This window comes from Callionymus lyra, chromosome 8, assembly GCF_982586985.1.
Source record: "Callionymus lyra chromosome 8, fCalLyr1.hap1.1, whole genome shotgun sequence".
NCBI lineage: Eukaryota > Metazoa > Chordata > Actinopteri > Syngnathiformes > Callionymidae > Callionymus > Callionymus lyra.
The window spans coordinates 7,907,647-7,932,614 of record NC_141825.1 but is presented as its reverse complement, the minus strand read 5'-3'; the positions used below and the strand labels follow the sequence as shown (position 1 = coordinate 7,932,614).

General features: G+C 35.0%; 2 protein-coding genes across 4 annotated transcripts; both read left to right on the top strand.

Annotated features, from left to right (window-relative positions):
- The first annotated feature begins 4,219 nt into the window (after nt 1-4,219).
- On the top strand, nt 4,220-5,731 carry admb (adrenomedullin b). The gene is made up of 4 exons (XM_087797985.1): nt 4,220-4,291; nt 4,374-4,477; nt 5,187-5,261; nt 5,402-5,731. The coding sequence occupies exons 2-4, from the start codon at nt 4,380-4,382 to the stop codon at nt 5,607-5,609; spliced, it is 381 nt and encodes a 126-aa protein (XP_087654111.1). The 5' UTR covers nt 4,220-4,291; nt 4,374-4,379; the 3' UTR covers nt 5,610-5,731.
- A 2,994-nt stretch (nt 5,732-8,725) lies between these two features.
- On the top strand, nt 8,726-24,694 carry ampd3b (adenosine monophosphate deaminase 3b). 3 transcript variants are annotated; one of them, XM_087796987.1, is made up of 16 exons: nt 8,726-8,817; nt 11,058-11,157; nt 15,702-15,924; nt 15,997-16,156; nt 17,544-17,709; nt 17,792-18,011; nt 18,534-18,663; nt 18,775-18,969; nt 19,075-19,206; nt 19,272-19,435; nt 20,505-20,631; nt 21,343-21,506; nt 21,582-21,702; nt 22,964-23,137; nt 24,211-24,321; nt 24,393-24,694. In XM_087796987.1, the coding sequence occupies exons 2-16, from the start codon at nt 11,103-11,105 to the stop codon at nt 24,564-24,566; spliced, it is 2,316 nt and encodes a 771-aa protein (XP_087653113.1). In that variant the 5' UTR covers nt 8,726-8,817; nt 11,058-11,102; the 3' UTR covers nt 24,567-24,694. The 3 variants fall into 3 exon arrangements, with proteins under 3 accessions (XP_087653113.1, XP_087653114.1, XP_087653115.1); XM_087796988.1 differs by lacking the exon at nt 8,726-8,817 and adding an exon at nt 9,313-9,334; XM_087796989.1 differs by lacking the exons at nt 8,726-8,817; nt 11,058-11,157 and adding an exon at nt 12,145-12,326.
- Nucleotides 24,695-24,968: the final 274 nt, after the last annotated feature.

The window sequence follows — 24,968 nt, the reverse complement described above, 5'->3', positions numbered from 1 at the left end:
ATTAACTCAATAACTAGGTGATTGTTGGGCAGTATTAAACAGTATTAATACTGATTAAAATATGGTGTCGATCAAGAAAACATTATCTCTACAAACATGTCTGTGGATGATCACATATTCTCCAGGTCAAGCCAACAAATTGCCTAATCCACAGTTGTGTGTCATTGTTTATCAGCGTGAGTCGAGGTATTCCGAGACCAAGTAGAAGCAGATTTGATCAATATTTATTCCACTAATAGTCCAAGATGATCCGCACACACTATCTGCTAGTCCAGGTGTTGGAGTTTTTTGGCTTTCCAGCGTGATATTCCGTGTCACACTCCGCCCGCAGGAATGTCCGACTCGCTCCAGAATTGATCCGTTTTGAAAGTGTAATCCATTAATGAAAGACAGCACGAGAGAGTTTAGATCTGAAACTCATGTCACGCTCGGCAACACAACACGCAGGAGAGTCGTTTAATCCCTCATTCGTTTTTTTCCCGTTCATCCCCTCATCGGCATCCCAGCTGCCCAGGGCGAGGGGTGGCGACAACAGGAGACCCTGAAGAACATCAATGATATGATAAAACCATGTGACCGCCATTGATATCAGGCCAGTTCCTGAAGTAACGTCGAGATATCGTTGAAATATGATCAGATTTTGATCAGATCCAATTACAAAAAAAAAACATTTATAAATAAGATGTGAGGAAAAATACTATTAAATATACTTAAATAGAAAAAAAAACTATAAAACGATGAAATTAATTTGTTTATTAATAAAAACATTGTGATTTTGATATGGAATTCTTTGGAATAATAACTTAATTTAAGTGATTATCTGAGATTAAATGTTACTTTTACTTGTTTAAATGATCAACATTCATTTGAATTTGCAGCTCAACATTCTCATCAACAACCCTCAAGTCACTTGAACAGTTCACGTAATGCTTTGCCGCCCAGTCGACCAATGACGGCTGTCAATCACTTTTTACACGGCAACATAGACGTAGAATTAAATAAGAGTATTGCGGCATCATAGTTGTACATTGAAGAGCAGTGTGTAGAAAGGCATCATGGGAATTATTTAGTGGCGTCACCGCAGGATGTGGGGGAGGAACTGTTCTATTAGTTTTTCATTTCAAAAGATCAAGTTTGATTATATTTTCTATAAACTTTGTAACTTTATAAAGCAATGCACATGATGTATTTAGCATTAGTTAAATTTGTGACTTTACTGCGTTGCAGTTACACTTTCCCAACACCGTGAGTCGCTAGAAACAATCTTCTGAATCTTATGTATTTGTGCTTTAACAAAAACATATTTGTGTTAAATATATATTGTTGGCGTTGAGTGAAACAATGAAATAAGGTTTACACACAATAAGACACGAGTCCTAATGTGAGTCAAAGATTCATGTTGTTGGGATTATTTCCTCGTATGATGCGCAACATCACTCCTGGAATTCCTGGAATCCTTCAGAATGGTACATTTGCAGCGCGGTTTTAAAAGCGGGTGAGTTATGGACCTATAAATAGACCCAATGTCTAAGAATATCTGGGACGGGTGGAGGCCAGCGGTGACATCATCGCATGTTCTAGTAACTGTGAAAATCAACCACAGACTCCATATTGTCTTGATTTCTCGGGCAATAAAATAAAAATCAGGAAAAAAACAGACATTTTTCTTTACCTTCCAGCTTCCATGTTGAGACTGTTTATCATTACAAGTGGTTTGGATCTTCGTCATCGTCCATAAATTACGTTTGACAACTTTAAGAAAATATCTTTATCCATAGGTTACCGTGGAAACACATTTCTCACCTCCATGTTCGACTGACCGGACGTCAAAATCTTTGAGTGGTTTTGGTTGCGTCCCAATAACACATCTTGTCGTAATTGTCATATCGTTGTTGACGTGGATCATCTTCATGAAGCCTCAACACTGAGATGTTCACAGGTCATGATGATGTTTTTTATGTCGGGTGTTCATGTTCTCCTGGTTCTCCAGGTACTCTGGTTTCCTCCCAAAGTCGTAAAACCTGGAGAGGTTGATAAGGAACCTTTACACTGAACAAGTGTAACTAACTGTCACCTGCCTCTCACCTTGGGTAGCTGGGATCGGGTCCATCTACTGTAGATAATTGAATGAAATTAAATCTCAATTAAAAAAAGAAAAAAGTCCTGACATTATTGGTAGCATTTATGTGTAACATTTTAATAACTAATTGTTGAGATTATATTCCTGACTTTTACATCTTTAAAGGTGTTTTTGTGGACATCGATGGATGATAGTATAATTATGTCTGGCTTGGACCCTGTTGCCGTGACAACCGACCATGGATGATCAAATAATAGTAGTTTTCCTGAATTTCAAGACAAAAAAGTTTGAATTAAACATTTCAATGACCGTCGAACAATAATAACAATGGAACAGTTTTGTTTTTCACTTAACATTAACTAAACAATGATATAAATGGAATAAAATAATGTTATAAACTAGAGCGTAAGGTTATATAGCAATTTTTGATTTTCACGACACTCATTATATTCAACAGCACTTTTTTTTAAAATTAAAAACAATAGGCTTCCAAATCATATTTTTATTTTTATCGTATTTCTTTTATGGTATTTTTCAATTTTTTTTTGTTTTATTTTTTTTATTAACATAAATATTCACAGCGTTTGTTCATGTTTGTGTTGCAATTAAATTTTCGGCCTCTAGATGGCAGCAATTTTTTACGTCCTACACAGCTAAAGGAATAATGATGACTGAGGACGAGAGGATACAGTGACTCCAGCAGCTTTTAAAGCTGATGTTTGGACATATTTTGGTTTGAAAACAAATGAAAGCAGTTACGACTTCGTAAATTCTGCAACACCAGAGTCAAGTACTCGACAATACTACAACTATATCCTTGTTACTACAGTCGCTATATATCACTATATACCGTATTAGTGTGTCGTGAAAAGTGTCACATTATTTATCATACACACCATGAACTGATTAATGACTTGTGTCAAATCACAAATGTCAAAAATGTCCAGTCACTAATAATATTTTTTTTTCGCTGACACTTGAGTCTAGGTTATTTGTGTTTATTTCTATGAATTAGATTCTAAAAATTCCAAAGTTCTCAGAAGTCGTGACGGGAATTTGCCGATTCAGTAATTCAACTGGAAAGATCTACGACTTCTCTGTGTCAACGACTGTTTCTCATGGCGTTGCCGTGACGACGCTGCTCACATGAGTTCAGTGAGATTCATCAACGATAACAAACAATGGACTCGATTAATAAACAAAGTTGAAGTTCATTTGTGGACAATTAAAGTCGTGATTATGGAGTTAATTATAAATAATAATAATAATAATAATAATCTCTATTTATATAGCGCCTTTCTAGACCAGGGTCACAAAGCGCTTTGACAGCCATTCACACATAAATATAATTATTGAATGAGTGAAACAAAACCATGAAGTAAGAGATAAAAATGTGATTTACCAGATTTACAATAATTAAAGCACAGATTATGATTAATTAATTCCATATTTTCATTATGTCATTAAATACACTATTTATTAAAAAAAAAATCTGATTCATCTATGTTTTTAATACATGTTTTTTTTCTCCTTATATTATTGACAAGATCTTTTTCAATATCATTCATTTATTTTCTGGAGAAATGTATTGTTAATTTATTGAACTTAGCATTTGTTCAATAAAATATTGGGAATGTTGGAAGTGGCTGAAGAGGAATTATGTTCATTATTTCCAGGAAAAGTCACTTTATTAATCACATTAAATTAAATTAAATGCTTCTCTGGCTCCATCAATCAATTTCATTACCTTTAACGCTCAATATTATCTTAAAACTACACACTTGAGATGACCAGAAACAAAGATCATTATTTGTGTTTCAATAAAGGAAAGTGGATCATCAGAAGCTTCAGTTTCCTGATCTTCATTTATAAACAGTTGCAGGTGAAGATTTACTGATCATTATTGTTCGTTTTTCAAAGAAATTGTTGCATTTTTATGTGTTTGGATCCACGAGAGTCTCTAACTCTATCAAAGTTGTTGAGATCTGCAGCAGAGTTGCGAGTCCGTGTGGGGCGGATGTGGGTCGACGTGAACTGGTCCTCGGACCCTCCCACTGGGCCTGGCATTCAGGTGCAGTTCCCTCCCTCACACTATAAATCCTGCGACGTCAGCTGGTCATCTTCAGACTCCAGCTCATCCTAAACACAGTCTTGAGGGCCCGACTTCCCTGAACCACCTCCACCTTCACCTCAACAGAACAAGAGTCTCAGGTAAGAGAACCTGGCGTGGATCAAAGGTCGGAGTCACTTGCAGAGGTTCTGTGTCATGACAGTTTGGTCGTCCTGGTTACAGGTCGAGATGAGGTTGACTCTGCAAACTCTCATCTGCTGTGTTGTCGTCACGGCAGCTCTGCCCGTGGACAGAGACGCCGCTCGAGACGCTGACCTGAGAAGAAGGTAAGAAATATTTGTTTGTCGTCATAGAGAAAATAAATCATGTTGATGCTGCACATTCGTGTAAGTAAAAGCTGTGAAAGTACATTTATAAAGTGAATGGGAGAAAAAATTATTAGAATAAAAAACTAAAATTAATTCTTTAATTAATATTATGTATTTAATGTTCTATGTTATTTAACATTCCATTGTGTAGATTTGATTGATTTATTTTATTTGTCTGTATTTTAGTTGTCTAGTACTACTTTATTACTGCTATTGTTATGATCACTATTTTAACAAATATTATATTAAATTATAGAAACTGTGTCTTTCTAAAATGATAATGTATTATTCATTTTTTAAATTTAATTAATTGTCTCAAATGTGATTTTTTAAAATTATATATTAGAATAATGGATCACAACTAAATGTACCTAATAATAATAATATGAATAATAATTATTATTATTATTAATAATGATAATTAATAATATTAATAATAATACTAATTATTAATAATAATAATAATAATAATTGCATCTGGTGGATTTTCCGTACAAATTTAACACATTTATAATCTTTAATAAAAATGAATGAAAAAAAAGCTACACACATAAAAATAACATCATCAAACCACCTTCAAATCCACAACAAACAAAAATGATTAGAAGACAAATAATAATAATTGAAACATATAAAGTGTGTCTGATGAAGTTTTGTGTCACTTTAGACTCAGAGTCTGGATGAAGACTCGCGTCCATACATCAACAGATGGAGACATCCAGACCCTGGAACTTCCATCGAGGTAGAATTAAAAAAAAAATCAATTTTTTAGATGATTAAAACATTAATAAAAATGTAGTTTCTTGATTATTGTAGCATTTCAAAGTATTTATAATTCAATCTTGATCCGTTTATTAAAACAATTCCTGTTTTTTTCTCCAGCTCTGCAGCACCGAGACACAAGAGGTCAGCAATGCCAGGTTGTCTCTTGTTCGCCTGCTCGTACCACGAGCTGCTCCATCGTCTGTACCAGATCCACAACAAGTCCAAAGACACCACTGCTCCCGTGAAGAAGATGGGCTCCGGAGGCTACGGTCGTCGCCGTCGCTCCGTCCACGATGTCGCCATGACGACCAGAATGTCCTCCTGAAGATCCAGACTTGACGGAAACTCCAACAACGTCTTTGGTGAAGTCGACGTGAAGCGGAAACTAAGTCAATAAATTCTCTGTGATGCTCGAGGATCCGAGTGAGAGATTGAACCAGAACCTTCTCTGAAGAGATGAACGTCAAGTGTTGATGAAGCTTCATGAAGCATCTTTTATCTCAGAGGTCACTAGATGGCGCTCTATAGCTCTTTAGTCTTTGAACTATATATATTAAAACTTATAAACCTTACATAGACGCTAAATAAAATAAAGATACTGTTTCATGAAGCTTCATGAAACAGTATCTTTATTTTCCACAAGATTGCACAGCTATTTCTTTTAAACCTTACTTCAGGGCGCCTCCTACTGAACTCATTCAACACTGCTTCATGAAGCTTCATGAAGTTTCATGAAACGGTATGATTGTTTTCCACTAGATTTCACTTTCTGCTCTATAATATGTTACTTTCAACAAATATTCTATATTTGATTCTGTACACATTCATAATCTGATGGCGCCACCTACTGACCTTTGACACTGTTTCATGATCCTTCATCAACACATCACGAGTAATAAGAAAGTCCTTTTACATTCTTAAAGCCACTATTGTGTTGTAAAAGTGTTATAAGCTGCTTCAATGTGTACTCGGCATATGAAACTGATAATATCTATATAATTACACACTGAACCTGCCTGTTATTAAGAGTAACTTCAGTGAAGTATTTTGTATTCTTCATCTACCACATGTATCTATCAAGTACTGCGAATGTATTTGTGTGTTTCTGACACTAACACAACAATAAAGTGACAAAATCATATTTTTTTAACTAACTTGAGACTCATGTGAGAGTTTTGCTGCCATCTAGCGTTTCATCAGAGTTAGTGTAATAAACGTTTAATTCATCTTTTATATCCAGAAATATTAATAAATCATATGAAGGCATCACAAGTTTTATCTATTCATTCTCATATTTATGTCTTTTATCTACACTCCCGTACCAGCGTGAGCAGGAATCTCTGCTGAAGAGCAGGTTGTTGGAGCAAAACCCAGCTCAGAGAAGATTCTTAAGATTTTTGCTTGAATTCCTGAACAAAGGAAAACATTTTTCTGCTATTTTTAAATTAATTGAATTGCTTTAACTTCCCTCTGTTGAACTGAATATGTGAGATAACGCAACATTTGTTGATGATCTTTGACGTCATGACGTGTACTTTCAGGTTTGAAGGTCGAAACAAAATGTTCATGTCCTAACATGATTGACGCTCACGATGCTGTACATTCCTTTCTAAAAATACATCTTCAATCTGCTCCAAAACCTCGAAACACATGTGAATTTTGCGTTTAGTTCACTTGCTCCGCGGGTTCCTGCCTTTCCCCCTGCTGGCTGCTCGTGGGAACTGCATGAAAAACAAATGCATTCATTTGATCCAAAAGAATAAAAACAAATGCATGTTTTTTTCCACTATATTCTCTTCTGGGATAAGATAAATATTATAAACAAAATCACAAAAATAAAACATCTTTAAACTAAAGGACATGTTTTTAAATAAATTCAATCATTCCACTTTAAAAACTTGAACTAAGTTATTTGCTTGTGTGTGTTTTCTTAGCATTTTTGTTGGGAACTTTAAACTCTGGGAAAGTAAACAATATCAATATAATTCAATTGTATATGAGGGCTGCTGTTGAATATCTTAGTGTATTTTATTGGGAATTTAATCGATTAATTTAATCATGTGGAAATGTATTTAGAACTATTAATACAAATACAAAAAAGAAAATGTGTTGTATTTGTGGTTTTATTTTTCTGAAAAAAAAAGTTTTAATTAACAGCAGGAGATAAATCGGCGCTGTTTTTCCTCTAAACCCAGGACCGGAAAAAAGTAATTCACAATTTTCTACACTTTCAGTTAATTTATTTTATTCCTCATCAAATTTAAGCTGTTTTGAAGCTCTGGCAGGAAGATGGAGTACCTGGAGGAAACGAAACAAAGTGAAAGAAAGAAAGAACCTATTTTCTAATGTATCATTTTATCTCACAAAGTACAAATTCATTTTCTCATTTTCATTTTTTTCCACGTCATGTTAAGAATCAAGAAAATATTCAAGACCTTTACTTAAAGTGTCTGACGTCACTCACTTGACTAAACTTAAAACTAAAAAAAACATGTAAAATATTATCTTTGGTCAGTTTTGCACAATAGTTATACACATGTCAAAAACAAACAGATGAAAAAGCAATGAACTAAATGTGTACATTTTAAACATAAAGTATAAATACTGAAGATATTAAAAAATATACCAAAAGTGAAAATTCATATTTTTGCCACGTGGGGGCGACACCAGACTGTAGAGCTTCTAGCGGAGTTTTATTTTTGTATTTTGTGAAAATAATGTTGGAGAAACATTTGTCCTTGAAATGTTGCAGCTATAAAAGACGTTTGTATTAATATCTACAAAAATAAACACATAATAATAACACATAACACATAATCATCTGGAAATAAAATAAACTAGAAAAGAACCTGAGAAAACACAAACTTCATGTGATTCTATTCTTGATTATTATTATTATTTCATCCAAAATAGTTCATTTATAACTAGTGATGTGTCGATGAAGCTTCATGAAACAGTGTCATCAGTTTAAAAAATAAACTTCAATAAAATATCTGTTCAAATAAATTCAATAAAAGTAATAACTACTAATAATATTCACTAGATTCAGTTCTCAGTTCAAAAAGCCAGTAAAGTGACTCTTTCAATTAAATACACAGAATAATGAAAATACAATAACAACTTATAAAAATAAAAATGGCAAATAAAATACAAAGACAGTAAAACTAATGATGTAAAATATATGATTAACTGTTTATATCAAAGACCATGAGGTCATTTTGACCTTTGACCTCTTTGGTAGTAGTAATATAATCACAATAAAAAGTTTTACCTTCATTGTATTTGTTTTCGTCAAGTTATTATCTGTGAACTTCCTCGTGAACTTCCCCCAAGATGAGGAACTTCCTGCAATGGCTGCGGTCGGGAGAGGGTGTGTGAGTGTGTGTGTGTGTGTGTGTGTGCGTGTGTGCGTGTGTGTGTGCGTGTGTGCGTGTGTATGTGTGTGTGTGTGCGTGTGTGTGTGGAGTCGTGGCTTGTGTTGCCAAATAAGGTTGTCGAGCAGCGAGCGGTGATAACACGGAGAGACACGAACAGTAAGTTCTTCTAATTCAATATATTTATGTTTTTAAAGAAGAAAAACAAGTCGACGTTGTTTAAACGTTTCTCCTCAATGTGTCGTATCAACAGGAAACACTTTAATTGCGTAGAGAATTGATGTTCAATCATTGTTTTAACTTGTTAATATGTTTTTGTTTCTGAAAGTAACAGGATGTGTGAAGGTGTGACTAGAATGTGTTTATATATTTTCAACACTTTACTATACTTTTATGAAAGATAATGTTTTCAGTTTCTCATGAGTTTGTTTAAAACAGGTTCTTTTATAAACCAAACTAGAATCAACAAGACAAGCAAATAGAAAGAATCTCCATTGTCTGTTGACACTTGACTTTATTTGCTCACTTTTATATCAATTAAACAAGAACTTATGTTTCCTGACGTTTACCTGCAGAGTCTGTGTCGGCTCAGGTTGCAACACGCTCCAGGTGTTTCTCCACATTCTTACCTGGCTTAAGATCTTTTTGAAGCGTCAGCGTATTTAAGGTCAACAACGTGAGAAACAAGTTTATTCACTTCGTTCAAAGTTACCAGTTGATTTTGTATTAAAATAAATTACTAGTAATTAATCTGTAATTAATCTGTTTCTACTCTCATAATTTCATTTGGTTCTCCTTTCTTCTGTGTCTACTCTCATAATTTCATTTGGTTCTCCTTTCTTCTGTCTCTACTCTCATCATTTCATTTTGTTCTCCTTTCATCTGTCTCTACTCTCATCATTTCATCTTGTTATCCTTTCTCATGTCTCTACTCTCATCATTTCATCTTGTTCTCTTTTCTTTTGTCTCTACTCTCATAATTGTATTTTGTTCTCCTTTCTTCTGTCTCTACTCTCATCATTTTATCTTGTTCTCTTTTCTTCTGTCTCTACTCTCATCATTTCATTTTGTCGCTACTTTCATCATTTCATCTTGTTCTCCTTTCTTCTGTCTCTACTCTCATTCTTTCATCTTGTTCTCCTTTCATCTCTCCTAAAATACATCATATCATTTTGTTGTCCTTTCTTCTGTCTCTACTCTCATAATTTCATCTTGTTCTTCTTTCATCTGTCTTTACTCTCATCATTTCATCTTGTTCTTATTTCTTCTGTCTCTACTCTAATTGTTTCATCTTGTTCTCCTCTCATCTGTCTCTACTCTCATAATTCCATTTTGTTCTCCTTTCTTCTGTCTCTACTCTCATCCTTTCATCTTGTTCTCCTTTCATCTCTCTCAACATACATCATTTCATTTTGTTGTCCTTTCTTCTGTCTCTATTCTCATAATTTCATCTTGTTGTTCTTTCATCTGTCTCTACTCTCATCATTTCATCTTGTTCTCCTTTCTTCTGTCTCTACCCTCATCATTTCATCTCCTTCCATCCGTCTCTATTCTCATCATTTCATCTTGTTCTCCTTTCGTCTGTCTCTACTCTCATCATTTCATCGTGTTCTCATTTCTTCTGTCTCTACTCTTACTGACCTCTTTTTCATGAAGCTTCATCAATCACATCACTAGTTATTCTAGTAAAAGGGCACAGACATAAACGTAGCTGTGATATCATCTGAGATAAAACTGTTAAAGCACTCAGAGGGTGATTTTGAAGGTTGTTCCTGATTGGCTGTTGGTTATTTTCAACATGGCGGCCAAAAACGAGTTGTTCAAGTGGCGGCACGTCTTTATCAACCCTAGAACAATGTTGGATGGACAACATTTTAACGATTCTTATCTGATGTTACCTCAGGTCTGTCCGTACAATAACCCTTTCATGGATAAATACATTGATCAATACATGGATCAATACATAGATCAACAAACCATTCAGACTTTTGTCAAAATCTGCAGCGTACAAGCCAAAAAAAGGAAAATATAAAAATATCATTAAAATTGTGGAGGTTTTCCGAGAGTCAGATCAACTAACATAAGATCCTCAACAACAGTAACTGTAGAAAATTGTTTGTGATGATTGTATTTGATCAAAAATACAAAACAAACATGAAAACATTAAAAAAAAGAATCAGTAACAATAAAGTGTGTTTCTTCAGCTGCTGATGCAAGACTTCCCTGAAACACAAGTGTTGAAATCACCTTTTGAAATGTTGATGATACAATAGTTTATAGTTAGTTATAATATAATACAATAGTTTATTTATAGTTAGTAATAGTTCATTATCTACTGTATGTTTTTAAGTGTTTTTAAGTGTCTCAGGAGTTTTTGACAATGATTTTTGTTATGAAAGGTTCTGAACCTGTTGACACTAACCTGTCAATCAATCCAGTCCAGGATGAGACGTCGAGAGAATCTTCACAAGCAGCAGTCGACGCCCTGCCTCAGTAAAGGTGAGATCGCTTTAAATAAATACATGTTAAGCTGCGCAGAAGTTAGTTTCATCGAATGATATTCACTGTTATTTGTGCTTTTTGCTGATTTTCTGAGACCTGTGTTTGTCTTATGTGTCTTGATCTTTTAAAGTATATATTTTAACTGAGTATTGTTTTTTATTGTTAAAGCACTTTGTGACCCTGGTCTAGAAAGATCTTTAAAGTGACTATTACTTACTTACTAACTAACTTACTTATTTACTTACTTAGTTACTTATTTACTGTACAAGTCGTCATTACGTCGTTAGAATTGATGAATGTGATGTAAAGATATCAAAACGTTTTTTATTATATTTATTATTGTATTAAGATTATCATCTTTGTATAGATAGATAGATGGATAGATGGAAAGATGGATGGATGGATGGATGGATGGATGGATGGATGGATGGATGGATGGATGGATGGATGGATGGATGGATGGATGGATGGATGGATGGATGGATGGATGGATGGATGGATGGATGGATGGATGGATGGATGGATGAATAAGTCCCTGAGTCTATTAGTGTCCCTGATGACAGTGTTCAGAGGATGATGTCATCATCCATGATGGACAGTACTTTACTTCTTAAAAACTTTTGTTTATTTTTTTGTTATTTGAAAATAATTATTAATAAATTATTATTATATATATATATATTATTAATTGGTATTTTTATGTATAATATTTACAACTAATATTTTCTTTGAATTATTTTATGAAAATTGTATAAATAATTATTTGCTTTTTTTTTATCTTATATTTTTTTATTTGTATGAAAGTTATAAACATATTTAATTTGTATATTGACGTTTACTGTATGTTTTCTTAAATGTTTTTAAACTTTTATCCTCCATCATACTTCAGATGATTAAGTTTCTCATCCTTGATCTAAAAAACATCATAGTTTCATGAACTTCCTGGTTCTGCCGTCGCTCCCTCGTCGCCCAACATTGACTCGATCCTTCTGTGGTTACCACGGAGACGACATCTTAAAATAGAGAAGCTGTTGCCGCTCGTGAACAGTCAGAGTCGAGGTTCAGAGCAAACGTTGAGGTTCAGAGCAAACGTGGAACAGAGAGAAACAACAAACGTCCTCAGAGACACATGTGAGCGACAACTGGACCAATCATGGCTCACGAAGGTAAGGGACTTCAGAGGAATCCTGGGAAAAAAAAACTTTATTTAAAAAAAGCAAAGAACAAGAAACAGCATGTTTGAAATGTAGGATTAATTGATGTTTGAATGTTTCATATTTGAATAGTTCATGTCAAAAGTATAGATAGTTATATTGTTTGTTTTTTCATTTCTTTATATACTATTTTAAAATAGTGTTTGTTATTTCAGCTTAAATCGACTGGTGATGCCGTGTTCAACATGATCAGTAAAAATACATAAATGTATAAAGTAAACTTCTGAATAGTACTTTAATCTAAAAATAAAAAAAAACGTTTTTTTTCAACAGAAATGTTAAAATTAAGTAACTTTTCAGAATTATTTTCATATTTTATGTTTAAATTACGTTAAATTAATTTTCTTCACTTAAAATCAAAAACCGACGATCGAGACAAACTAAGTTTTTACTGAAGATTTAAAGGAAATAGATGTTACATGTCGAGCAGGAAGGAGTGAAAGAACACGTGAAGACACACATGGTTCTGTATATCATGGGTGGGGGTGAAGGTCAAGGTCATCCTCAGCTGTTTAGTCGACAGCAACACGTGCGTCCAGACGTCCAACGAGCTTCGAGTCTGAACGAGTCAGAAAATGTTTGCCGCGTCATCTGAGACTATCAAGTGTCATGAACTGTGGGAATAGAACCGACGACCTGTTGATTCACGGCGACGGCGTTAACGGCCGCGACGACAAGCAGCGACGGAGGATTAACGCTCCGGCGATGACGGGAGACGGAGCTATTTAAAGAAGCGACGACAGAACCTTTGTTTTGAGTCTCTTCCAGTTAGAAAAGATACAAACGGGAATCAGTGACGTCAAATGTTCAAACTTTGAACATAGTTTTTCAATATTTGTACTTTTTTTTAATAAAAATTAAATGCCATCACTATATCAAGATGAGGAAGACTAAATCCTTTGTATATATATACAGTATATGGAACGGTTGAAAACTAGTGCATTTTATTTATTTATACGTAGAGTTTGACTTTTTAATTCCAATCTTTCCAATATTTATTCTAAATTCTCAATATTTTCATTCAAAGCCATTTCCCATCAATATTTCAATATTAGTTTCATCGAGTAATTATCAAACTTTATGTGTAAAACAAATAATTAATAAAAAAAAAAATTAGCTTGTTTATTCCTTATGTTACTTCTGGGTCAAACTGACCAAAAGCCTGAAAAAAATGTGTTTGTGGTATCCCTTGTGTTATTTCTGGGTCAAAGTGACCAAAAGCCTGAAAACAAATGTGTTTGTGGTATCCCTTGTGTTATTTCTGGGTCAAAGTGATCCGAAAGCCTGAAAACAAATGTGTTTGTGGTATCCCTTGTGTTATGTCTGGATCAAGGTGATCCGAAAGCCTGAAAAAAAAGTGTCTCTGGTATCCCCTGTGTTGTCTTTGGGTCAAAGGTCAACGACCTCCCTGGCTTCCATAAATATAGTGGTGGAGTTGCTTCGAGTCAACTTGACCCAGAGACAATACAAGTGTTAAAAAAAATACTTATTCAACTTTCAAATATACAAATTATTAATTGTATTTATAAATAAAAATCTTCAATATGGAAAGAATTGAATTCAATTAAAAAAAAACATTTCAATATATTAATTAATTCAAGTTTCAACTTTTGAAACGTTACATTTATTATTATTATATAAGTAAGTAAGTAAGTAGACATTTTTATTCGTGCAGGCTTTTCCATGATTTTCTGATACTATTGTGTTTAACTCGGTGTTGTCTTGACCTTTTAAGTATTTATTTTATTGGGTATTTTTTGATTATTTAAGCGCTTTGTGACCCTGGGATATACTCAATATAAATGTTGAGTTAAAGTTGTTGATGCGAGAGACTGTTGTTTACTGAGTCAACGTGAAGGAAGAAAACACTCCAGCGTACAAGACGTGACTTGTTTACTGTAATATAGTCGACATGTTGTGTGTATATATATATATATAACCCCCCCCCGGTCTCATGTTCAAATGTTCAAGTCTCTACTTGACCTACAATGATGGAAGAAAACAAACCATCACAAGGTTAAAGATCCTTCATGTTGAACATTCCAAACTTTCTTTCTCACGACGTTCTCACCAGAAGAAAAACATTGTTGATAAAACTCACATCAGAGGCTTCAGAGAATCGAGGTTTGATCTTTTCAAACGTTTTATTTATTTTTTATTTAATTTAATTTAATTTAAATATTAATTTATTTAAAAAATATTTAATTTGATCTTTCTTTGATAACTAAATTAAAAACTTTAAATATTAAAAAATTGTTTTTTTTAAATATGGAGTCTGTATTTTTAATTTCAATAATTCAAAAATAAATTGTCTAAATACAATATTTTTAGCTTTTAAAATTCAATATAAATGTTGGTATAATAGAGTCACCAGACTAAACCAACAGAGCACAGAGCTACTGGATCAAACTTTCAGCCAATCATGTGACGCACATACGATCATGTGACGACGTAGAAGCACATTTAAAATGTTGAATTAAATTATAAAAATGTTAATGAAACCAGACAAAACTAATAGAATACAGAGCTACTTTTTCAGCCAATAATGTGACGCACAGATGATCATGTGACGACGTAGAAGCACTTGATCCAGTAGCTCAGTGCTCTGTTGGTTTAGTCTGGTGAGTCTATTATACCAACATTTATATAATTGAATTGAACATTTTAAATGTTTACATCTGTTGCTGAAATATTGTTATTTGAAGCATATCAATAGTTCTTCAATTTTTTCTTATGTTAAAAGGCGGAATTTGTTTTGTTCGTTTTGTTTAGATTTTATTTTGCACATACAGTTTGATATTTTAATTCCAATAATTCAAAAATATATTAAATTCAATTTTTTTTAATTTATAGTCTTGTAAATTCAATGTATAAATGTTGGTATAATAGAGTCACCAGACTAAACCAACAGAGCACCAAGCTCCTTGATCCAATTTTCAGCCAATCATGTGACGCACGATGTAGAATCACATGATCCAGCTCGGTGCTCGTTTGGTTTGGTCTGGTGACTCTATTATACCAACATTTTTATATTGAATCTAGAAAAAATATTTTTGAATTATTGGAATTAGAATATAAAACTATATAAAATATAAAACAAAATCTAAACAAAACAAATTTTGCCTTTCAACATAAGATCTACTGAATACAAATATTCAAAAAAATAATTAAATGCTTCAAATAACAATATTTAAAAATAAATGCAAACGTTTCAAATGTAAAACTCAATGTTCCGTTAAACTTCTGTGTTCAATGATGAAGATGATTCATGTTTCTTTTTTATCTTTTTTAAGTGAAATTTTCAAGAAAGTGTGTGTTTCCGTGCAGAAAACCAGCGACTCTTCCCCAAGATGTCGATGACCGAGGTGGACGAGAAGGTGCGTCTTCTGGCTGAGAAGGTTTACGCGTCCGCCATCAAGCAGGAGGACAACAAGGAGGCCCTGGCGCTCTTCACCGTCCCCGAAGATTGTCCCATCGGCCTCCACGAGGACCGCGAGCGCGCCATGAAGAAGGAGATGGCGGAGCAGCTTTCTCAAGAGTCGGCCAAGAAGTAGCCATTTTTTGAAAATGTTTCTCTCTCTTCGATGAATATCGTTTGCCGATGAACGTGTTTTATTCTCAGGAAACGAGGTTTCATGCTGAAGCGCTCGCTGTCGCTGCAGATGCCCTGCAGCGTGGACGGCCCGTCCCCCCTCGCTCCCATGATGCTCCCCGTGGCTGCCGAGGACGAGAGTTTCCCAGACTTCCAGAGAGTGACCATCAGCGGAGATTACTGCGCCGGGGTAATCACCACTAATGGATCGTTCTCATATTTTATAAATGTTGCACTAAAAGCTTTTCCCTGCAAGATTAGTCATTTTCTCATTAGACGCCGAACCACACGAGTCTGACATGAGGATGTTAATGGAATAAACTAAAGTATCAAAGAGTTTTACTGATTTTGTAAAGCAAATGTTGCTTCGGAATAATTCAAAATAAACCAACAAAAACTACTCTGGTAGAAAATGTGAAGTTTCTTATTCTGTAAAAGTGAAAAGTTAAATCTCGAATGTAACTAAAGAATTTCAGAGAATTCTCTCTTTCTTAATCAACACGGGAAACATCTGGTGAGGTTTCATGAAATCCACTAGATGGCGCTCTTCTATTATCGGCTCTTAAAGTGATCGTTCAAACTTCACTCATTTTCTACTCTAATGTCGACTAATGTTGTATTATTTTCTCAAGTTATTTGGAGGTTTTTAAGTTTCTTTTTGGACGAAGATGAAGCCAACTGAGCTCCAGTCGCTACATTAAAATGAACACTTTTGTCTATAACTCTAAAAAGAACATTAGTCGACATGAAAACATGAGTGACTATTGAATTTCAGGTGAACTATCATTTTAAACACAAATTCAATTAAACACTGCATGAATGTTATCCTTTGAGCGCCACCTACTGAGCTCTGAGTGTGATGATCAGCTTCATTGACTTGTAATTATGTTTCATGTATTTCACCAAAAGACGTTGACGTTTCCTGAAAAATGTTGTTGAAATCCCTTCTTCTGTTTTTTCATTGAATTTGCTAACAGACGAACAGATAAACAAAGATCAAGAAAACTAATTCATTTCAAACAAAATGAAAATGAATCATCACCACCAAAAAATACATGATACAGTGAAATAAAAATAGTTAAACCAGAACCGAAATCCGAAAAATGAGGTAACAACCCAGAAAATCGAAAAAAAAATTCTTACCATTAGATATGATAAAATCACACAATGAAAACATAACTTTTCTTTGGCATTGATTCAACGTTTTTAAAGTGAGACCGAAAAAGCCCTCTTTGACATTTTTGGCCAAAAATCTTGGAGATCGAAATTTTCAGTGAACCCAGATTTTATGTGTCACTATATGTGTCGTCCGAGGTTCAAACAGGTCTTAGCAGGAACTAATAGGTTCGGACATTAAACACAAACACAAACATAAATAAAGTTGGAAAAAGTGTTACATAGACTTTTACAATTATAGAATTAATGCACCAAACATAAGGTTATTCACTAAACAGTAGCACATAATTTATGCTCTGAATATAAATAAATGAAAGTTTGAGATTCCAATGAATTTTTCTTTCACTCGTCAACAAAACTCTCGGATCGAACGTGATTCACGAACGAGTCTCTTATTTCAGATCACGGTGGAGGATTACGAACAGGCTGCTAGTAGTCTCCTGAAAGCCTTGTTCATCCGGGAGAAGTATTCCAGACTGGCCTACCACCGGTTCCCCAGGACCCTCGCACGGTTCCTGCGTACAGCAGAAGACGCCAAGTGGCGCGAGGAGGACGAGATCTTACCAGGTACCACGCCCACGACGCAACACTTGTTTTGGACGATGAAGCGAGTCCTCAAAATATGATCTCCCTCGTATACCCCTGCTAGACATCTGGCCCTGCCCGGGTGAAGGCGAGGACCCTTACACCACGGAAGGAATACCAGAGAACCTCAACTACCAGCTCCAGATGAAGGACGGCATCGTGCACGTCTACGACAGCGTCGAGGCTCTGAGGCAGGAGGCGCCTCACGGTCTGCCTTACCCGGACTTTGAGACCTTCGCCATCGACCTGAGCCACGTCCTGGCGATGATCGCCGACGGCCCCACGTGAGGACACGCTGGTCCAAGACCATTAGCTGGTTTTTACACATGATAGGGAAATATATACTCTTACGAGGTTAGAATAGATTAGATCGGGATTTCAACTCCCAGCAGACGATAGTTTCATAAAAACCAGGACAAAGTGCAAATAAAACAAGCAAAGTGCAAAGAATGACAAAGTGCAAATAAAGAACGCAAAAAAAAAGGACACAAAGATTAACATGGAATAGAATCATCTTTTCACTTCACTCCTGTACCCAAACTCAGAATGATAAAGTCTAATAGCACGAGGAATGAAGTCCCTGAGTCTATTAGTGTTACATCATGGGAGGAACATTCGTGCACTCCATAGTGATACCATAAATATGGACTTGTATTCTCTCACTGCTCTGTTCTTTGGTATCATCTGACTTAATCTGACATTAGACACAAAGTATTTAATGAATTTGTTACTTGAAAGGTCCACAGTTTTTATTTGAAATGACCTTGAATCCTCATGACCTCTGATCGTTGACCGTTGCTCAACAGGAAAACCTACTGTCACAGACGTCTGAACTTCTTGGCCTCGAAATTCTACCTCCATGAAATGCTCAACGAAATGGCCGAGTTGAAGGAGCTGAAATGTGTCCCGCATCGAGACTTCTACAACGTCAGGAAGGTCAGTTGAAGGTCACCGTCTTCTCTCGATAGTACGAGATTTTAGTTAGAAGTCAGAAACTCCAAGTTCTCTCAGGCAGGGAATGTTCTGACCATGAGATCTCCGCCCCAGGTGGACACTCACATCCACGCCGCTGCGTGCATGAACCAGAAACATCTGCTGAAGTTCATCAAGACCACGTTCCAGACCGAGGCCGACCGCGTGGTCCTAGAAAAGAACGGCCAGAAGCTGACCCTGAAGCAGGTCTTCAACGACCTCAAGATGGACCCGTACGACCTCACGGTGGACTCTCTGGATGTTCACGCCGTGAGTAGAACCAGACGACGTTTGGCTTCTATGTCCTCGACTTTGGTCTTGGATGGTAGATTTTGAGGATGAGCAGTGGACAGTTTCTCTTAATGTGGTTCTCAGGGAAGACAAACGTTCCATCGCTTCGACAAGTTCAACTCAAAATACAACCCAGTGGGAGCGAGTGAGCTGCGAGAGATCTACCTGAAAACGGACAACTACATCAAAGGAGAGTATTTCGCTCGTCTCGTCAAGGTAACTCTGAGAAGTCATCGTCCGGGTTTTATCCTGCGAGACTAAAAGTGCTGGTTTTGGTCCAGGAAGTGGCGACGGAACTGGAGGAGAGCAAATACCAACATGCAGAACCTCGTCTTTCCATTTATGGTCGCTCTGCCAGCGAGTGGGAGTGTCTCGCCTCGTGGTTCATCCAACATAAAGTTCACTCACCCAACATGAGGTGGATGATTCAAGTTCCCAGAATCTAGTAAGTTATGGTAAAAAAATAAGCTTTTTTTTTTTGTATTTACAAATCATCCTGGTCCTGGTTCTTTACAAGCTTTAATGTCATCCTCTTGTCCTCAGTCATCCCCAGGATCTTGATTTATTTAATTCTTACTTTGGCTGAGCAGGAAGTTTAATTAAAATCCAAAAATGAAAAAATGTTGTGAATATTTGCATATTAATAGTAAAAGAAAAAGAAGAAAAAAATCGAATGATTTTATTTTATAGACACTTAATTGAAATATAAATACATGTAAAATAACTAATATAAAACAAAAATATTATTTGAAAGTCCCAAAAAATTATAAAAAACAAAACAAGAAAAAAATAACAATACGTTTTTTAAATAGAAATCGATACAGTAATGTGAAAAATATCAAAGTACTACAGTATATTGGTCTAAATGTTGCAAAAACTCCACTCAATATAGTAAAGTCATATATTTCCTGATTTAGAAAATGGTGTCCCTAGTTTAAACGTAAATGATTCATAAAATTGTATGTAAGAGATCAATACATTGATTTAATATATGTTTTCTAAATATTAGTACAGAAGGATTACAAATAATTTTAAGCTTCATGTGTGGATTTTAATCTAGAAATATTAAGGTAAGAATCAAATGTTTTGAGCTAACATCGTGTTTGTTTATTAGCTGACGCTAGCTGGCACAAAATCTGTTTCTTTTGATTTCAATGTGAACTATATTGATAACTTTCCCTTTTCCTTTAAACTTAAATATTTTAGTTCATCAACTTGAGGCTAAATGTATTTTTCTGAATAATTTTGTTTAAAAAAATGTAACTAAGCAAACCAGCGCGAGCTAGCATCAGCTAATAAACAAGCTATCTTAAATTATTCCGTCTCTCAGTATTTCAGGATTAAACTTCACAGATAAAGCCAAACATATTTGCTATCTTTCTATTTTCGAGAATAAAAACACGTATTTAAGTAATTAAAAGAACAATTATTCATAGATTTAAAGAAAGACTTTCTAAACATGAAGGGAAATAAGACTTTTAAAATCAGATGATACTTTTCTTTTTGTGTTACAGCGACATCTTCAGGTCAAAGAAACTGATTCCACACTTCGCCAAGATGCTGGAAAACATTTTCCTCCCGCTCTTTGAAGCAACTGTCAATCCAAAGAAACACCCAACTCTGCACATTTTCCTCAAATATGTAAGTTTGAAGTAAAATCAAATGGAAAAACTCGTTCATTCATTTGTTTTAATTCAGTACAATACACGTGTTTGCGTAGAAAATAATTTAAAAACTATTACAATTGTACCAACGGTTCTGCCGCCGAACTATTTCATGCTTTTTTAAAATAAACGCCTTAAAGATAATTATTTGCTTTTTGGAAAAAAATATTTCAATATTTTAAATAAATAAGACAGATATTGGTATACTTTTGTATGACTGTTTAAATTATTTTTTTTATTTAACTATACATTTTTATTAATTTAAACATAATTATTACTTTACTTTTTTTATTCTGTCATGCAAAACTTTTCTTTTTATATGACAACAATAATTGTTGACTCTTTTAACTAAATGCATATTGTTATTATTATTGTTTTCGTTATTATTCTTATAATTCTATTATTATTATTGTTGTCACTACTGTTATTGTTATTATTGTAGCGTTCGCATTATTGTACCGTTACATTATGAATATTATTATTGTTATTAATATAATTACTATAGTTAATATTATCAATAGATAATTATTTGAAAAGAGTATAAAGTAATGCAATATTATAAAGCTAAATATTAGTTTGGCTAACTGTTGAGTTACCTATTGTATCTGTTGCAGTAATTACATCATATTATGTATATAATATGTATTGTCGGGTCAATAACGTGGATCAATGTTTATTTCTCCTCCAGGTCACTGGGTTCGACAGCGTCGACGACGAGTCCAAACACAGCGACCACTTGTTCTCCTACAAGAGCCCGAAGCCCGAGTCTTGGGTGATCGATGAAAACCCTCCGTACACGTACTACCTCTTCTACATGTACGCCAACATCATGGTGCTCAACAACCTGCGCAAGTACGTGAAACCTTCATCACACACACACTGAGGTGAATACGAACAGATGTTGACTCTTCCCTCGCGTCCGTCCAGAGAGAGAGGCCTCAACACCTTCCAGTTCCGTCCTCACTGTGGTGAAGCAGGATCCATCACTCACCTGGTCTCGGCGTTCCTCACGGCCGACAACATCTCGCACGGGCTCAACCTGAAGAAGGTACTTCTCTACTCAGCAGCTTCAAGTACTGTTTCAAATACATCTACAGTGCTTAAAAGAGACAGACGTCACATTTTCCATGTTGTCTTCTCTCAATTCGCTGGTGAAGCTTCGTAAAGCTTCATGAAGCATCATATTTAAGAAGCTCCGTAAGTGGCGCCATAATAAAGTTTATCTATCTATCGGTTCAAAAATGATGTGTTGTCTAGGCGTTAAAACTTAAGGTTACATAACAGAGAATGACATTAAGTGGACTCTGAATCTTCAAGAAGCCTCATCATTTTACTTGTGTTTATCAAAAAGTAAAAATGTCTTGAAATTTCTTGATGAAATCAATATTTCATCCTAAAAAGGACAATTTCTTTATTATCCAGGTATGAATATAGACAAACATGCTCACAATTGTTTTATACACACATACACAACATTTCAAGTTTCTCTTATATCAAGCGAAGATGTGTTGACGAAGCTTCATGAAACAGTGTCATATTTGTATAACTCAGTAGGTGGCACCTCAGTTTAAAAAATGATATGTTGTGTAGATGTAAAAAGCAAGAAGTTACATAGCAGAGAATGACACTTATTAGGATCTGAAGCTTCATGAAGCGTCATGATTTTTACTTGGTTCATAATCTCATATTTTGATGATTTTAATCATATCTAAAAAGTACAATTTCAGTTTTATCCAGGTATATTAAAAATGATATGTTGTGTAGATGTTTTAAAGCAGTAGGTTACATTTCAATGAATGACATTTACTCTGGCGCTTCATGAAACTTCATGATGTTTACTTCATCATTTTAAAAGTTTTTTGGTTCATAATCTCATATTTAGATCATTTTTACTCAGATCCAAAAAGTACAGTTCTTTCTGATCCAGGTATAAATAAATATGGAAAAACATGCACATAATTGTTTTACACATACGAACACAACATTTCAAGTTTCTCTTATATCAAGGGATGGTGTGTTGACGAAGCTTCATGAAACATCTAGAGGCTTCACGACCTTCATCTGTCCATTACTAATCTCCATCTGGAAAAAATGTTTTCCATGTTGTTAAAACTTAATCACCTGGTGAATCTTCATGAAACAGTCTCATAGTTTAAGAGGTCAGTAGGTGGCGCCCTCAGTTTAATAACGATGGTAAGTGCCGTTGGATGTCCAGAGGAATAGATTACAGAGCAGAGAGTGACCTCTGGTGGACTCTGAAGCTTCATGAAGCCTCATCTGTTCATAACGACTCTTCGTGTCCTGCACAGAGTCCGGTGCTGCAGTATCTCTACTACCTGGCGCAGGTTCCCATCGCCATGTCTCCGCTCAGCAACAACAGTCTGTTCCTGGAATATTCCAAGAACCCTCTCAGAGAGTTTCTCCAGAAAGGCTTGTGTGTGTCGCTGTCCACCGACGACCCCATGCAGTTCCACTACACAAAGGTACTAACGGAAGTTCATCAGTGTCATCAGAGTTTGAGTTATTCAACGTTTCAAATGTTGAAAGATTTTTTTTTCTTTTAAATGTTGATTTAAAGATTTAATTACTTTTTTTATATATATATATATATATAATTAAATAAAAAAAAAAGATTTTTTTTTCACATATAGTTTAATATTCATATTTAAATCATACAAAAAATACATTTTCTGAATTATTTTTTCTTTATTTGTAGTTCTTTTGTTTAATTTTTTTTACACATACAGTTTTATATTTTAATTTCAATAATTCCAAAATATATTTTTCTAAATTCAATATTTTTGAAATTATCTTGTTTGTTCAATATAAAAATGTTGGTATAATAGAGTCACCAGACAAAACCAACAGAGCACCGAACTATCATACCAACATTTTAATATTGAATTCAAAATAATTTTTTAAAGCATTTCATTATTTCGTTGAATAATTTAATTCAATCATTTCTGTTTTGTTTACATTTTTTTTTACATACAGTTTGATATTTTTAATTTTAATTAATTCAATCATATATTTTTCTAAATTTAATTTTCTTTAAATTGCAGTCTTTCATGTGACGCACAGACGATCATGTGATGATGTAAAAGCACATGATCCAGTTGCTCTGTGCTCTGTTGATTTTGTCTGGTGACTCTATTATACCACATTTTTATTTTGAATATATAGACTACGAATAAAAAAATATTAAATTCAGAAGAAAATAATTTTCCCATTCACTTATTTATCCCTTGTATTGTCTCTGGGTCAAAGGTCAACGACCTCCCATGCTGCCATTAATACATATGTAGTGGTGGAGGTCATTTGTTGACCTTTGACCCTGAGACAAGACAATAATTGAATACTATTGAGTTTAAAAAATAATTGAAAGCTAATATGAAAACAAAATTTGAAATGATCAAAATTTCAACATTTGTTGATATCTAAACCTTCAATATTCTCATGCCACTGATATATAAATATCGAAATCAATCACAAATACTTCTTCCTAAGTGTTTCTGTTTTTTAAACAAGTCCAATAATTCATCTTATTTCCTGGCAGGAGGCTCTGATGGAGGAGTACGCTATAGCAGCTCAGCTGTGGAAGCTCAGCACCTGCGACTTGTGTGAAATAGCCAGGAACAGTGTTCTGCAGAGCGGCCTCTCGCACCAGGTAAGCTTCCATCACACCTGGTCATCGTCCGTCAACAGAGGAACAGGTTCTCAACCCTCATGTTCCTGCAGGAGAAGAAGCACTTCATCGGCGTCAACTACCTGCAGGACGGACCCGAAGGCAACGACATCCATCGCTCTAACGTGGCTCAGATCAGGATGTCGTACCGATACGAGACGCTGTGCAACGAGCTCAGCTTCCTCGTGGACGCGGTCAAGACCGACGGCGGCGCCGTGAGCGAGTGATGAGAGTTTAAAACCTTTGTTTGTATTTATATGGCATCACAGTTCAAGGTCACTGTTGTCACTTTTAGGGTTGAAAGTGTTTTTTTATTTGATAAATGTCTTGAAATAATAAAGTGATATGAACACGATGAGAGTTTGTTGGTGATTAAAGTCAAGAACGTTCAGACCAGACGTTCCACATCCAGACCAGAGATTCCACGTCCAGACCAGAGGTTCCACTTCCAGACCAGAGGTTCCATATCCAGACCAGAGGTTCCACATCCAGACCAGAGGTTCCGCTTCCAGACCAGAGGTTCCATATCCAGACCAGAGGTACAGCTTCCAGACCAGAGGTTCCACGTCCAGACCAGAGGTTCCACGTCCAGACCAGATGTTCCACATCCGACCCAAAGGTTCCACGTC

Excerpts from the sequence above, each read along its gene's own strand:
- admb (XM_087797985.1), top strand. The coding sequence starts at position 4,380 with ATGAGGTTGACTCTGCAAACTCTCATCTGCTGTGTTGTCGTCACGGCA. Across the intron at positions 4,478-5,186 it reads GACGCTGACCTGAGAAGAAG|ACTCAGAGTCTGGATGAAGA; the intron begins GTAAGAAATATT and ends GTGTCACTTTAG. Across the intron at positions 5,262-5,401 it reads ACCCTGGAACTTCCATCGAG|CTCTGCAGCACCGAGACACA; the intron begins GTAGAATTAAAA and ends TTTTTTCTCCAG.
- ampd3b (XM_087796987.1), top strand. The coding sequence starts at position 11,103 with ATGAGACGTCGAGAGAATCTTCACAAGCAGCAGTCGACGCCCTGCCTC. Across the intron at positions 11,158-15,701 it reads GACGCCCTGCCTCAGTAAAG|AAAACCAGCGACTCTTCCCC; the intron begins GTGAGATCGCTT and ends GTTTCCGTGCAG. Across the intron at positions 21,703-22,963 it reads ACGGGCTCAACCTGAAGAAG|AGTCCGGTGCTGCAGTATCT; the intron begins GTACTTCTCTAC and ends TGTCCTGCACAG.